This window comes from Colossoma macropomum, unplaced genomic scaffold (genome assembly GCF_904425465.1).
Source record: "Colossoma macropomum unplaced genomic scaffold, Colossoma_macropomum, whole genome shotgun sequence".
Lineage (NCBI taxonomy): Eukaryota > Metazoa > Chordata > Actinopteri > Characiformes > Serrasalmidae > Colossoma > Colossoma macropomum.
Window position 1 is genome coordinate 28267128 of NW_023494793.1, and position 15031 is coordinate 28282158.

Below are 15031 nucleotides of genomic sequence, written 5' to 3' on the forward strand. Positions count from 1 at the left end.
ACTCTTAATTTTCAGAGAATTAAAATGAAAACTGTTAGTGCACTCTTACAGCTAGTGATGCACGACTATGCAAGATTTTAAAAATAAAATTGATATCAGATGTATGTTTAGATTTGATAGTTCTGAGTAGAATGTTTAGGCGATGCTGTTACTGTGCATAAACATCTGAATTTTATTTATTTTTGCAGCATTTGTAACTTTATAGAAATGAATGTTATATTTGTTTGTAATGTTAGTCTAATCCAGGTATATTTAATACATTTTAAGTGTTTGCATCAGTATCGTATGGAGCCCCTAAATTGACATGGTGATTATTGTTTAATAATAATAAGACGAGTCCATTAATTGATATACTGCGGCTACGAGTTACGTTTTCTTATAACTTGTGGCCTCAAAATAGCAATTTATGGACTCAATTTATTAATTTGTGGTCTCAATACAGTGATTTTCACCATGTCAGCTTAGGCTCTCTGTAGTATCGGAATCGGCAGATATGTATGTAAAATATCAGACACTGGCATCGGCCTACTCCTTCAATATTGGTGCATCCCTATTTAAACTAATAAAAACTAAACTGGATCGACAATCAAAGTAAAAAGCTAAATAAAAACAAAAACTTAGCAAAATAGTAAAAACTATAATAACCCTGAGCGGTAAAATCAGTCTGCTGATATCGGAATTTCTGAAAGTACATTTTATGCGCAAGTGCAGTGCTTTTTTGACGCTTTCAAACACGCCGCAATATTTTTCTCCTCGTACCTGATTCGCGAAAGAGAGAGAGCAGCTGACCAATGAGCGACGAGGAAGGCGGTAAACAGTACCAGCTGTCTGCGGGTTGGTCATATGATATGCTGCTGGAGCTTTTCCACTGAGGAGTCTGCGGCTCTGCGTTTCTGCTTTTCTCGCTTTTCTCTACAAAGTTCCGACACAAACCCGCGGTACTGAAGTTAGACATGCCGTTCAGATAGGACTGAGAGGAAGAGAGGCGATTTCTTTTGGACCTTCACCGAACTGGTAAGAGGAGTGTGTTATAAACGCGTCTGTGAGGGAGTGACAGTGACAGTGAGTGATAGGATATGTCCGGGCAGGTCGGGGTGGTTAGCTGGTACAAAGTGCCGGAGTTTATCTGTTCGTTCATGTGTTTGTTGTTAGCCTGGTATGCTGTTATCCAATGGTTTTGAGTTGAAGGTCTTTCTGGTTTTTGTATGAAATGCTGGCTGATATGAGTGGTAGCACACTTATCCTGTGAAACATTTGAAGCTTAGATGGCTGTGGAGGGGTAAGGACTGAGACACATTAGTGTACCTGCGTTAAAACACACTAAGGGCACTTAGCCACTAATGCTATTTGCTTTGCTTAGCATTAGGGTGAACCTGAACGCTGGAAGCACCCATTAAGTCCATTTTCCAGTCAGCTGTTTTGAGGCCAGAACAACACATCATCCAGGCTAACACTTGTTGAGCTACCTTTTGTAAAGGAAAAACTCCAAAACCAAAACATATGTGCACTTTGTGTATTAGTGCAGTCTGTTCTTATATTTTCAGTATGTAGTGTATGGACCAATAAGAAAAGCTCTTTTTTTATTGAACCAACGTCCTGTATTTCTGCTACAACAGCACAGCGCTCTATCCTGTCCCTCTCCTTCCTTTTAAGCTGAAACAAGAATTACTGACTCATCAACTTGTCTGGCCTTGATATCCAGCAGGCTGTTGTGTAATTTCTGCTAAATGACTTTCCTTAGAACCGTAATGTAAGTTAAACAAAGATTTTTAAAGTAATAAAGTACTCTTCTTATCATTTTTTGGGTCATTTGTGCACATTTAAAAAGAATTTCTGCTCATATCTGGTGCCCAACATTGGCCCATATTGACAAAAATTTTAAAAGTAGGAGTACTGATATAGTACTGATGAATTAAGATGATCTTACTAATAGGAACCTATCCTAGATCAGCACTCCTAATCTGAGAAGCTTTGTGCATAAGTGCCATTGTCGGTACATTTCGAGTTAAATACAGAAGCACATGGTGTTAAGGAAGCACTTGATTGTGCTGGATACAAGTAGCCTGTATATCTGTTGATTTAGTACATACAGTTCAAATAATAAGGTTTAACAGTGTTATCTTAGAAAGATTTCTGTGTAAAAGGAAGTTTGTACATTAGCTGACTGTAGGATTTTCTCCTTGTCTTGTGTTCCAGTAACCATTAACAGAGAAGCAGTTGAAAGCCAAAAGAAATTATTCATTTAGTGAAGGGCTGCACAAAGTGTGGCCCACCAGAAACCCCACCCAATGAAAGAGCAAACATATACAGTATATAACTTGTTCAATTCTTCTTGTCCTTATAAAATTGTATCTTAAAGTATTTTAGTATCACAATATAGTGTAATGTGGCAAAATACACTTGAAACCTAATTACCTTCTTTATTTGTGTGTTGTTTCATCTTTTTGGTCCCCCAAGATAAAAAGTTTAGCATCCTGTTACAATTTCATGACTATCAGAGAAAGTCTTTCTTCTCTAAAAAGTTGCTTTTGTTTAACTAAATAAATCACTGTAGATACTGAATATACTGAATCCATTATTTCTATAAATATCTTCATGCTACTGTGTGACTCATAATATTGGTGTTTACTCTTAACCTCTGGTTTGTCATTTGAAGGCACTATCATGGCAGTACTGTTGGAGCAGTATCGCAAGAGAATACAGACTGAGCTGGACAGAGTTGTGGATTTCTGGCTGAAATATTCTCATGACGAACAATATGGGTGAAATAATCTAATATTTCTTTTTATTTTCTATACATTAAAAAGATTGGGCCTCATTCGGCAATATCTTCCTAAGTTCTTTTTAAAATCTGTTCTTACAAAAGGTCCAAAGAAAAAGTCTGTCAGATCCATGACGTGTTCATGAATCACAGAATTGTTTGCATCTCTGCTCTTGAGTGTGTAGATTCTGTTCTTACCTAAGAACAAATCCCAAATAAGAAAACAGTGGTGAATGTCTGAATCTACGTAAGTGGGTTTTAAGAAGAGATTTCTTCTTAAGAACGGATGGTGAAAGAAGCCCATTGTCTTCCTTCCCTATCAGGATCCTGCTCTGAATATCTTCTTTAGCCAATGTAAAATACAGAAAGAAGAGCTTCAGTATTGCTGTTACCTTGCCTCACCTTGCCAGTGGTTGTCCAGTAAGCTGGATAACTTAAGACAAATGTCAGGATTGCCAAACAGCTCCTCTGCTCCTCAGCTCTCCTCATATTTGACAGACTGGCCTAAGTTATCTGTCTTACTGGAAAGTCCTGCTTTGTGAAATAACCTGCTGCTTAGCAGTGAAAGCTTAGGGCTAATTCTCAAATGCTCAATGAGATGAATTAGTTATGTTGAAGTAAGAATAAAACAATGCACACTGCAGGCACCCACATTGGGACAAGTAAGTGTGGAAGTGGGCTTAACATATGGGCCTGTGGAACACCTTATATATATTTAAACTCAAAAAGTTTTTCAGAATAAACAATGATAACATGGTAGAGACAGTACTTAAAGTGTTTCTCACTCTAATACATAGTAATGTCATTCTGTCGTGCTTTTGGAATGTCAAACCTAACTAAGAGATCGGGTTGTAAATTTCCTGTAGGTTTTTTGGTGGCAAGTTCGGAGTTAACAACAAAATCAAATGACTTCTGTAAGTTTTGATTTTTGCTTTTCTGTGTCATAGTGGGTTTTTCACCTGCATTGGAAAAGATGGGAAGGTCTATGATGAACTTAAATATGTGTGGTTACAGGGCAGACAGGTAAGAATATCCACCTGTTTTCTAGTCTAAAGAAAACCCTCATCAGCTATTGATGGATAATTCTCCGTAGTGCTTGCTGAAGAACAAGGTTTGGCTGTAAAGATCTGTAAATGTTGCTTCAGGTGTGGATGTACTGCCGGCTGTACCGCACAGTTGAAAGGTTTCACCGGCCTGAGATCCTTGAAGCTGCCAGATCAGGTTTGTCAGTTGCTCTCTAAGCAGTACGGATGTTTATAACAGCCTGTACTACTATAGAATATTCTAGCTTGAAGCTATCAAGTTTCAAATGATTTAACTGTTTGTCAGCTGTAAATAGCATTTTTTGCAACTTTTAGTTTACAGTTTCTAAGTTCAATATTTTTTCAATATTTTTCCCAATATAGAAATAGACAGTAATTGTGCAGTAAAGTGTGCAGAATAAATAAAGTGTGTCCTCTCTAGAGGATGTGTTGACTTATTTTCCCTTATGTATACAATTTGTAATGTGACCCAAACGTTTGCATACGACTCTACGTTTAGGGAATTTCAATGTACAGTGGTAAGCACTGTTAGTGGTGTAGCAGTGGTGCTCCTGCCTAGACTGGAAATCGAACCTTTCACATCTGCAACATTGTTCTCCACTGTGCTGTCACCACTATGTTGTTCATATCAGCACTATTATACAGTGTTCATATGTTAGCATTGAAAAAGATGCTGGTTCACTGACCACAGAATCAGTGTTTTGCCGTGGCCATCCCCGTCTCCTGACCTCTGAAACCTATTGTAGCTTTAACACAAGACATGCATACATGAGAGGAGTATAAGATTAAATTAAAGTGAGGCAGATAGACCAGAACCCTTTGGTTTATCATTCAGGTGGTGCTTTCCTTCAGCGATTTGCTCGAGTCCGGTCGTCAGATGGTCCAGGGAAGTGTGCGTTCTGTCTGACGAGGGATGGCCGTACTGTGAAGGTTCAGAGGACAATCTTCAGCGAGTGTTTCTATGTCATGGCTATGGATGAGCTGGCCAGAGTCACGGGAGACGAAGAGATGCAGGTGAAAATTTTAATTCACAGTTATTCCTTGTAGCCTGGCCCTGTCAGTGTTATTAAATAGAAGTAATGTGCAGTGAGGCCCAACAGAAGATATTCCGTACAGTTAGGGCTCGTTATGTAAGTGATTTTTTTTTTATTTTTTTTATTAGCCTGCATGAATTGCTAACTTAACCCCAGACGTCAACTATTAATTTTTGTATTGAAATTAAATGAGACACTGATTAAATATCTATTTAGGATATTCTGTGTTAATTGTTATCGTGAAAGGTTTTGGCAAGACAGAAGTCTGAAAAGCCAAATGAGCCTCTAGCTAATCACAATGTTGTGTGGGTGTCTTTTTCTGTTTGCTAAGATATTCATGTAATCCAACAAAAGTAAATAATTTTGGTCAGAATAATGCAGGCCAGTCTCTAAGCATCTAGCATAACTGATTTGTTAATAAAGGTAAAAGGTAAAAAGCTAATAAAAACAGAAAGTGACAAGATGTGTAATTACTGTTTGTAAATATATGCTCATTCTGAAACGCAGGACTGGAGTGTGTTCCAAAAAAGTTGGGAAGGGGCAAATTTAAGGCTAGAATCAGTATGAAATATTCCAAAGAACAACTTAAAAAGGTGATGCTTAGTTACAAGAGGAGCATCCAGGACAGGCCCAGTCCTTCGTGAGCGAGGATGAGTCGAGGCACGCCACTTTGCCAGAAAATTGTCCTCTGTGCGTAAAGGATGAGGTCAAAAACACAATAATGAATGCCTGTAATCTTCAGTCCGTCAGATGGCACTACTACTATGCTTCTGTAATTAATATAACCACATGGGCTTGGGAATACTTCGGAAAGCCCTTGTCTATAAATATCTTCCATCGTATCTGTATCTGCAAATGAAAGTTGAGATTCTACCATGCAAAGCGGAAGACCTATATCAACAGTATTGAGACTGTGGCCAACCTCTGGGCTAAAGCTCATCTGAGATTGACTGGTGCAAAGTGGAAATGTGTTGTAGTCGGATGAGTTCACCTTTCAAATTGTTTTAGGAAATAATGAACTGAAATAATGAACAAATTGGGTCTCATTAGTATCTTCCTACGTTTTTTCTTAAATGTGTTCTTGAGAAAAGATTCCTTTCCTAAGACAAAGTCAACGTTCTTATCTAAGAACAAATCCCAAACAAGAAAACACAGGTGAATATCAGTATCTTTGTGAAAACTGTGTAAATAGGTTTTAAGAAGAAATTTCTTCTTAAGAACGGTTGGTGTTACTAACACAAAGTTCAAAGCCTGCATTAGAGGGCTGTGTTGGTGCCAAGGCATGGGTAACTTACAGATCTGTGAAGGCCTCAGTAATGCTCAGGGGTACATATGCATTTTAAAGCAACGTATTCTGCCATCTAGATGATGTCTTTTTCAGGTACATCCCTGCTTGTTTTAGCAAGACAACAGCAAGCCACATTCCGCATGTGTTACAACAGCATGGCTTTGTAGTAAGAAAGTGCAGGTGCTAGACTGGCCTGCATGCAGTCCAGTCTCCCATTCAAATCTGTGGTGCATTATAAAGCACAATATACAATAATGGAGACCCCAGACTGTCGAGCAGCTGAAGTGTTATCAAACAAGAATGGGGAAAATTTTTACTTTCACAACACACACACACAACTAATTAGCTGAACATTCAATGTGCATCAATGTACAGTTTTTATTTACAATTTTTCCCACTGTCCCAACTTTTTCCCATTCTAACATCAGTACTATATTGGACTATTCACACTGTACGTCCTTGTGTTCTTTATAGGCTGATGCAGAAAGTATGATGGATCAACTGGTGCATTGGATCCGGGTGGACTCGTCGGGTCTGGGTCGGCCTCAGCTGCCTGGTGATCCACCTGTCAACAGCATGGCTGTTCCCATGATGCTCTTATGTCTTGTGGATCAGCTGACGGAGGGCAGGGAGAAGCAGGCAGAGAAATACAGAGAGCTGGGTGACTGGTGCGTCAAACAGATACTGCAGCATGTACAGGTGGGAGAACACGGTACATTTGATGCACACTGAAGGGTGAAGGGGAGCAAGTACCCTTGTGTTATCTGATATAATTCCAGTGCATACATCTACTTCAGATTTTAACATCTATGTCTTTGACTTTGTACTTTCATAAAGTATGAATTTGTAAACATAAACAAGGATAGTTTTAACAAATGAAAATGAGAATGAAAGTGTATTTAGACACTATAAAAATACTTATTAGTCAGGTTCTACACATCAGTGCTGCAAAAATAAAAATGTTTTCATGCAAATTGCTCCTGGTGTCAAGACAACATTAATTGGGAAGACTTAATGCAACAAGTAGCTGTCATGGTGAAGGTGAAGAAGCTTTCGAAAGTTCTCAGCTACAGCATTATTAAATAACATTGAAAGATAACATGGAGGAGAGGATAAAACAGCAGAAACAAAAGCTACACAGAAAACAATAAGCAATGAACTACACTGCAGTCACCTCTGTTCATTCGATCTACTCCCAGCAGATACTTCTGAGAGAGAATCCCTCCTCTTTCCTAAACACAACACGGCAACAGAGTCACCATAATGGACCAGATTTTCATGTTAAAATCACTATGATTTTCTCCTAGGAACGATGCTGCTGGACTCCACCACAGGGCATTGTTTCCTGAACTTGTCCCCTTTTCACTGATCATGAGTTTTCATGTCTGATTTGTGCATCAACTTATGCTCTAAAATAAATTGTGCATTTTTGTATGTCAGTGGTTTCATCTGAACAGATGTTTCATTCTACTGTAGGCTGTTACCCTTGCCACATTTAAAAATAACCTGAGAATTTTATTTTGGCCGATACAATGACCACATATAAAATTGTAGTATTGTAATCATCCAGAATCAGTACAGTTGAATCACTGTTTTTATATCAGTGCTTAATGATGTACTGATGCATTTTCACACACTTAACAGCAAACAAAAATAGAATGGACAATGTGTTATTTCGTTGTATCCTAAATATTTCTGCATGTTATTACCTGTCAGCATCGTTTGTGTTCTAGGAATTCTGATTCGGTGATATTATAGAAGTAGAATGGCTCTAACGCTCTTTGAATAAACTCCTGTGCTCTTGGTCTGATTTTCCTCAGAGAAATGGAAAGGCCATTCTTGAAAATGTCTCACTGGATGGAAAAGAGATACCTGGTTGCCAGGGACGTCTCCAGAACCCAGGTACTTCACATGGTCCTCTTGCAAAACATAAGACGAGAATGGCAATGCTTGATATGATTATGGAAAAAAAATAATAGGGTCTCATTACTAGTGATTTTATGCATTACGACGGAAGTAAATCTTGGTCAAAAGTACTTTCCAATACTAATATAATATATCTGCTTACCAGTCTTTAGGCTAGTCTTAAGTATTTTTCAAAATTTATCTTTCAAAGTAGTGAAGGTTATCAGTAGGGGTGCGGGAAAAACTCGATTCTTAGATGCATTGCGATGCGGACGTGAACGAAATATAAACGAGAGCGCAGATTTACTTCGCTCTGCTTTAAGCTTCAGCTATAGCCGCTTTCCTCCCAACTCCGCCAGAAAACTTTTCTTTAAAACTAGAAGAGTTTCTTGTAAAATGTCTCAGCATCCGGCTGTTTTACGAGGCTGAGGTCGCTTCTCATTCGCTTCTCGTTCTGATTTTCCCGTTCCACCTTAAATTCTGCCTTAGGCGCCGAATGTAACTGCTGCACCATTTAAGGTGGAACGGGAAAATTCGAAAGAGAAGCGAGTTCATTTTCGCAACGTTTTAGAGAAAGACAGTCTCTCAGCAGATTTAACCAACCGCGCTGCTTATAAATGCGAATAAGTCCTCCCAATGTTCGTCTTAATCTCTGTTTTTTCGTTCGCTACTGGCGAGGCCAGACCTCGGTGCTATGTGACCTGCTGTCTGCTGTCTGTTCTCGGTCGTTAAGAACCAGGGCTTTCGCGCTATGCTGCACACTTTGGAGCCGAGATTCAGCGTCCAGTCTCGAAAATACCCCCCATTTACATTTGCATTATGGATCATTACAAATACTTTGCTTTAAAACTACCAAGTCCTCAGACAGTAGGAAGATAGAAATCCTGTATAGAGAAAAAAGATGCATCGATAATCGTTTTAGAATCGCATCGCAGCCCTCTGAATCGTAATCAAATCGAATCGTGAGGTGCTTAAAGATTCCCACCCCTAGTTATCAGTAGTCAACAGATTTGGAGAGATTTGCTTATTGGAGAGTTTATGCGGAAGTCTGTCTCACAGATATAAATCAAAAGTCTTCTGCATGCTTTAAACCCTGAAGCAAAATGAAACCTGTTCTGTGTTCAAGGTCATGCCCTGGAGGCTGGATGGTTCCTCCTGCAGTATGCAAAGGCAAAAGGTGATGCAAAGCTGCAGACATCAGCAGTGGAAATGTTCATGGAGGTCCCCTTCCTCACCGGCTGGGATGAGCAACATGGAGGACTCTTCTACTTCCTCGATGCAGATGGGCATTGTCCCACTCAGGTTAGAATGAGACCCCAAACATTCGCTTTGGAATTCAATCTTCATTGCTTGTTTAACAGAACTTGCTCACAGACAAGCAATATAAAAAGTTGCATGGTGCAAATGAAGAATGTTGCTCTGGATATGACACAGGGCTTCACACTGGAACACATAAATGACCAGCATTGCATCCCACGTTAGATGTTCATGCCATTATGCAAGTCAGCTTGAGCAACGCTGCATTTAAAAATATTCAGTAGGAGGGAGCTGCTGATGGGGCACTTAAAAATGAAAGAAAAATCTTAAACATTCATTTTACAAAGGATTAGCTAAGTGGTCCACAAATACCTGCATGATACATGCTTGTTATGCCCTCAAAATCTAGTTGAAAAGAAAAAATCATCAAATTACATTTTACAATTGTTCAGTTAATATTTAAAAATCAGTTATATAACACAAAACCTTGTATTTGCCATGATAAGGTGTCATTTTTTAAGCTTTAGCATTGAGAGAAAATGGTTGCTAAATTAGCCTACTTAGCTGTAGTAGCCTTAACTGAGTTGATTGTGCACCTTTCTCTTTAACCTTTCTCTCTAACTTTTTATTTTGATCAGATAAATTATCACATGAGCACTGTAGGCTTCTGAAAACACTACGTTCGATGATTATGTCTGACACTGATTTACATGTAATGATTGCAGAACACTACACATTGTGTAAATATTAGATAAAACAAATAGATTATGGGCTGTTAAAGGCTACATGAATTAATGACAAAGTCCTTTGCCCGTAAGATTGGGCAAGATTGCAACTGTTTGCAAAATATTGTATAAATGGTTTTGAAAGCTGCACTATGTAATGGTTGGGGATTTGGAGCCCTCTCTGGTTGAAATGTGCAATTGCTTGCGATGTGCCGAAGAACATTTTGTAATATGGTTATGCTTCTGACACACCGAGTGGGTGAATGTGATGATTGCGAGTGCGTTGAAAGAGTATTCAAAGAGAACTTACGTCCTCTGTCTTCCGAGGATATGAGTGAATTATCTACTATGGTCATCATCAAATCTTAATTAGTATTATGTTGATTTTGCATTTGACAAATCTGATCCAACACCTCTGACTTTTAAATGACTATTTTACTTTACAGACTTTACAGGGTGACTCTCAGCAGTGCAACCACCATCACATTTTAGCGTGTGTGTAGTTTTTTTTTCTGCTACTTTATTTTAACAAAAAATCTTACAGCATGCAACTTTAAATATAGTACAGACGTTTGTTTTACATGGTGAACATAACTGCTGTGAAACACCTTTTCCATTTGACACTAACACGGCTGTTAACTTTTCAATTCTGTGTAGCTGGAGTGGAGTATGAAACTCTGGTGGCCGCACTGCGAGGCTCTTATCTCATATCTGATGGCCTACAGTCACTTCAAAGAACCTGCACTGCTGGACAGGTTCAAACAGGTCTACGACTACACCTTCAGCCATGTGAGTGCGATCTGGAATTATGATTAAACCAGTTAGACTAATCCATAATTTCTCATTTTTTAATTATCATTTTGAAACACAGATTTTACCCTGGGATATTTATTTATATATATAATAAAAATTTCCGGGTGGTTGTTTATGAAAGGGGTGTTTTTATCAGTGCTGCAAAGACTGCAGGGTGACCTTCTTTTGTTTGTTCCTGCCTCTCTCAGTTTCCTGACGAAGAGCATGGAGAATGGTTCGGATATTTGAGTCGTCAGGGTGAAGTAGTGTTGGACTTCAAAGGGGGACCTTTCAAAGGTAAGCGTTTAAAACACATGAAAGCAGGAATGGCTAAAAAAGGTTAAACAGGGTTATTTTTTTTATTCTTTGCACCTGTTAGTTATTTATAGCTCAGCTTGCAAACCTGTACTCTTCACGTCAATCCTCCTATGTGCTGATGTAAGTAGAACCTCAAAAAAGCGCTCTACTTGGGTAGAATGGCGTTAATGTTAAAATGATGAATTTGAATCTGATTGGATGAGCCACGTTTGACGTCATTGTAAAATGCTACACACTCCACCATACATTCTGTATTAAATGTGAATTCAAGCAGTTTTTTTACATTTCTGTTCAATGATTGAAATGTAAGCAAAGTCATTCAGAGGGTTTGATGTGAAACTGTGCATTGAAGAGAAACTTACAGACTCAGGTGGATCATTCTCAGCACTGCAGGGACACTGACGTGGTGGTGGCATGTTAGTGTGTGTTGTGCTAGTATGAGTGGATCAGACACAGCAGTGCTGCTGGAGTTTGGAAACATCTGTTTCTGCACAGTCCAGGGGTCTTTAATTAAAGTTCAATAAGGTCCAGTCATAGAAAATTTCCTCAAGCAAAGGTCCAGAACCTCATAATGTCTAACTTGCATCATGATTCAGTGCCATTTACTGTTTACTGAAGTAGCCTAGTAGGTATATCAACATCTTATACAGTCGACAACTGAATGTCGAATCAAATAAAGTACAGTTCAGTGATACTTCAACAATATTTATTGTCAGTTTTCTCTTTTTAGAGCGCACCATGTAAAATAACTTGCCTCTGGCTCACTTTATTCTCTGACTGCTGTGTCTCACCTCGTCCCTCCCCTGTGTGTGCATCACTCACTCGAGTCTCAGTGCTCATCGTAGTGCACAGATCTGATTGGCTGAGTAGCATCACGTGTGATTTTTACAACCCATGCGATTGGTCTGAGTCTCCCGGGCCGCTAAAGCCGTACCGTAAATGCTGTAAAAGCTACGCCGATTAAAATAGAAGCAACCTGTCGAAATTAAATAATTCTTGATAGTTTTTCAGTTATAGGCCCCAGGTGGGCATAGGGCAGCGTCCGTGGTCCGCCTATTAGTGACCTCTGCTCTAGTCCTTCATCAGTGGTCACAGGACGCTGTTGGCTGGATGTTTTTGGTTGGTGGACAATTCTCAGTCCAGCAGTGACACTGTGTTGGTTACTGGTTACTGTCTGGTTACTGTCACCACTACTATGAAAAATCCTCCTCTGTATAATGGAGCATTTCACACAAAGCCACTCGGAATGACTTTGTTTATATCTCAACTATTGAATTGTGAATTTTACTGCAGTGTTGCTTGGCAACCACAACCTAATGTTAACAAACTGCACTGGTTGACAGAAAAAAATGTTTATTGCTAGTATTATTAGTAATAAATTGTATATTGCACATTGATGTTTTGTCTTTTGTTTCTCCGTACTACTTAACTGTATCTACGTTAACTGTAGTAACATCACTGTAATGCACAACCTCTTGTGGCTTATTGGTTTACTGTGACAATTTCAGATTTTTCAAATACTTTTTTTGTAATACTTGCCTCCAGGGTTCTTCCACGTTCCTCGATGTCTCTACATGTGCGAGAAGATGCTGGATCATCTGCTTGCGACGAGCGAGTCTTGAACGTGATTGTCTGTCTGCTGGGTGGCGTTCTGGAGCTATGCATCTTTATTTCCTCTCAAACACAAGCACCACTGTATAATTTCTGCCACAGCATGTATGTGTTTACTCTCATAATCGATACTGAGCCAACATTATTTGTATTTCTAAGTGCCAACGTTTCACACAGATGTGTATTTTCGTGTCATGTGTATGAATGGAAAAGGGATCAGTTTTTACTACAATGCCTTTATAAGTAATTAGTGGCCAGTACACAAACAGTTAATTCCAGGTTTACACTAAGTTTACATAGTATATACATGGTTAAAAGGGACTGCAGTGGAGGAGAAAATAGAGTCTTAAGCCCTGTTCAGAACTATGAACATTACACTTATGTTAGTAAGATGTTGATCCTTGTTCAATTAAAGGGGAAACTTACTGACTCTGATTTCTTTACAGTGGTGGTGATAGGAACCAGGGGTCACCATGTCTACAACACAAATATAGCCATTTTATTTACTGTTCAAAATAATCAGTGAATCTACACTTTTTTTTTGGTAACGTTGATAGTAAACAGTGGTAGATCTGGGGGGAAGTTTTCTTTGGGTACTATTTGGCCTGTATGTACCTTTTGTGCTGTGTATATATTTTAAATATTTCAGGCCAAAATCTTCTCAAAACTACCAGCTCATTCATAACGATTGCATGCAGTAGCCTTCTGTGAGAACTTTTTGAGGCATTAAACACTTCGAACATCGGGTTCGTCACCAGGGCTGTGAACAATTCTGACATCTCTATGAAGCATTTTTTAGTCGTTTATATCTGTATGATTGCAGAATGCAGAATCAAAAACATGGCTTAATGTGTGTCCATAAAAACAAAACTTAGCTTAGACACTTTTAGCAGACTAGTTGATGTCAATGCAGTTTTACCTGTGTTTACTGCTGTTATTTAAAAGGCAAATGAAATGGATAATTCATAACAGCACTGATGGGCTACTTTCACATCACCAGGCTGAAGCGGCACAAATTGAATTTTTTTCAGAGCTCTGTGGCCACACATCTGATTTTTTTCAAATCAGATCCACCTGAGATGTGTGCTTAAATCAGATGCACATGCCATTGATGGCCTAATGGGGAATTCCATAGATTTTTCTGTGGATTCAGTGGTTGAGATGTAAACTAAGTCATTCAGAGTGGTTTGACGTGAAGTGTTCCATTTGCAGAGAAACTTGCCGACTCAGATTTCTTTACAGTGGAGGTGATAGGAACCAGAAGTCCTGATGTCTACAATGCAAATACAGCTATTTTCACGTCTTATGAGTTTTTTTTTAAATGTAATGTTGATGATGGTAAAGTAACAATCAGTCAAAAAGCATTCTTTGAGGACTATTTTATCTTAGAACACCCTTCATGTATCCCTCCACCATGAACAGATTAAAATACGATGTAGACCAAAACTTTATCACAACGCAATGTCTCCGACATCAGGCAGTGTATTCACATTTCATGTAATAACTTTCTGGGAAGGAGCTTTTAGTGCAATTAGACTCCTCAGATGTCTGGTTCCTATCACCACCACCGTGAACATATCTGACTCTCTTTATGTAGAAATTTTGAAAAATTGGTGGAGTTCCCTTAATGAGAATGGCCAGATCAGAATTAGTTTTTTCCACTGGGCATGTGACATTACAGTGTTACTACACTACATCCGAATCTTATTCTGTGCTCAGTCAAGCTGTCCACATTCAATTTTGATAGTTTCTTAAAGGCTTAAACTATTTGCTCTACTAATTATTTTAATAGCAATTTTTCTAAACTTGATGTTAATTCAAATTGTTCAGTTCACTAAATGCATTCAGTTGAAATTTGCACACAGATGAATTTAAATCTCTGAGGTAAAGTGAATTTCTGAGTTGGAGTACACATTTCAGTTTAATTGCTGAATCCATCTTTACATTACATTACTATAACTGTGCTTTAATCCTAACTTGTTCATCTTTTATTAATGTTCCAAAACTCAAACACTGATAAGAATCAGACCTTCAGTCTGAGAACTGCAAAGAAAGCTGTCTGGGATTTTTTTCATTAACAAAAGTACCTAATTTCATAAGGCCTTGTGTGGAAAACAGAATCAAATGTTTTATAAATGTGTTCTGAGGAAAAGACTAGCTTTTAATGCCCATCTTAACCCAAGTGCCAACCTGTGAATGCAAAAAAGAGGCGTTCATGAGAAAATTGTGAAGATTTCACCTGATTCCTTTTGTTGGAGACTGGTGAGTTTCCAGGCTTTTGCACGTGAGCTTAAACT

At 38.6% G+C, this 15031-nt stretch overlaps 1 protein-coding gene across 1 annotated transcript; it reads left to right on the forward strand.

Moving 5' to 3' along the window:
* Window positions 1-835: 835 nt before the first annotated feature.
* Window positions 836-13169, forward strand: LOC118813628 (renin binding protein). Its single transcript, XM_036579068.1, has 11 exons — window positions 836-1014; window positions 2657-2762; window positions 3709-3784; window positions 3907-3982; window positions 4640-4818; window positions 6601-6825; window positions 7947-8028; window positions 9158-9333; window positions 10671-10802; window positions 11015-11102; window positions 12669-13169. Exons 2-11 carry the CDS (start codon window positions 2665-2667, stop codon window positions 12743-12745), a joined length of 1209 nt encoding a protein of 402 aa, XP_036434961.1. The 5' UTR covers window positions 836-1014; window positions 2657-2664; the 3' UTR covers window positions 12746-13169.
* The last annotated feature ends 1862 nt before the right edge of the window (window positions 13170-15031 follow it).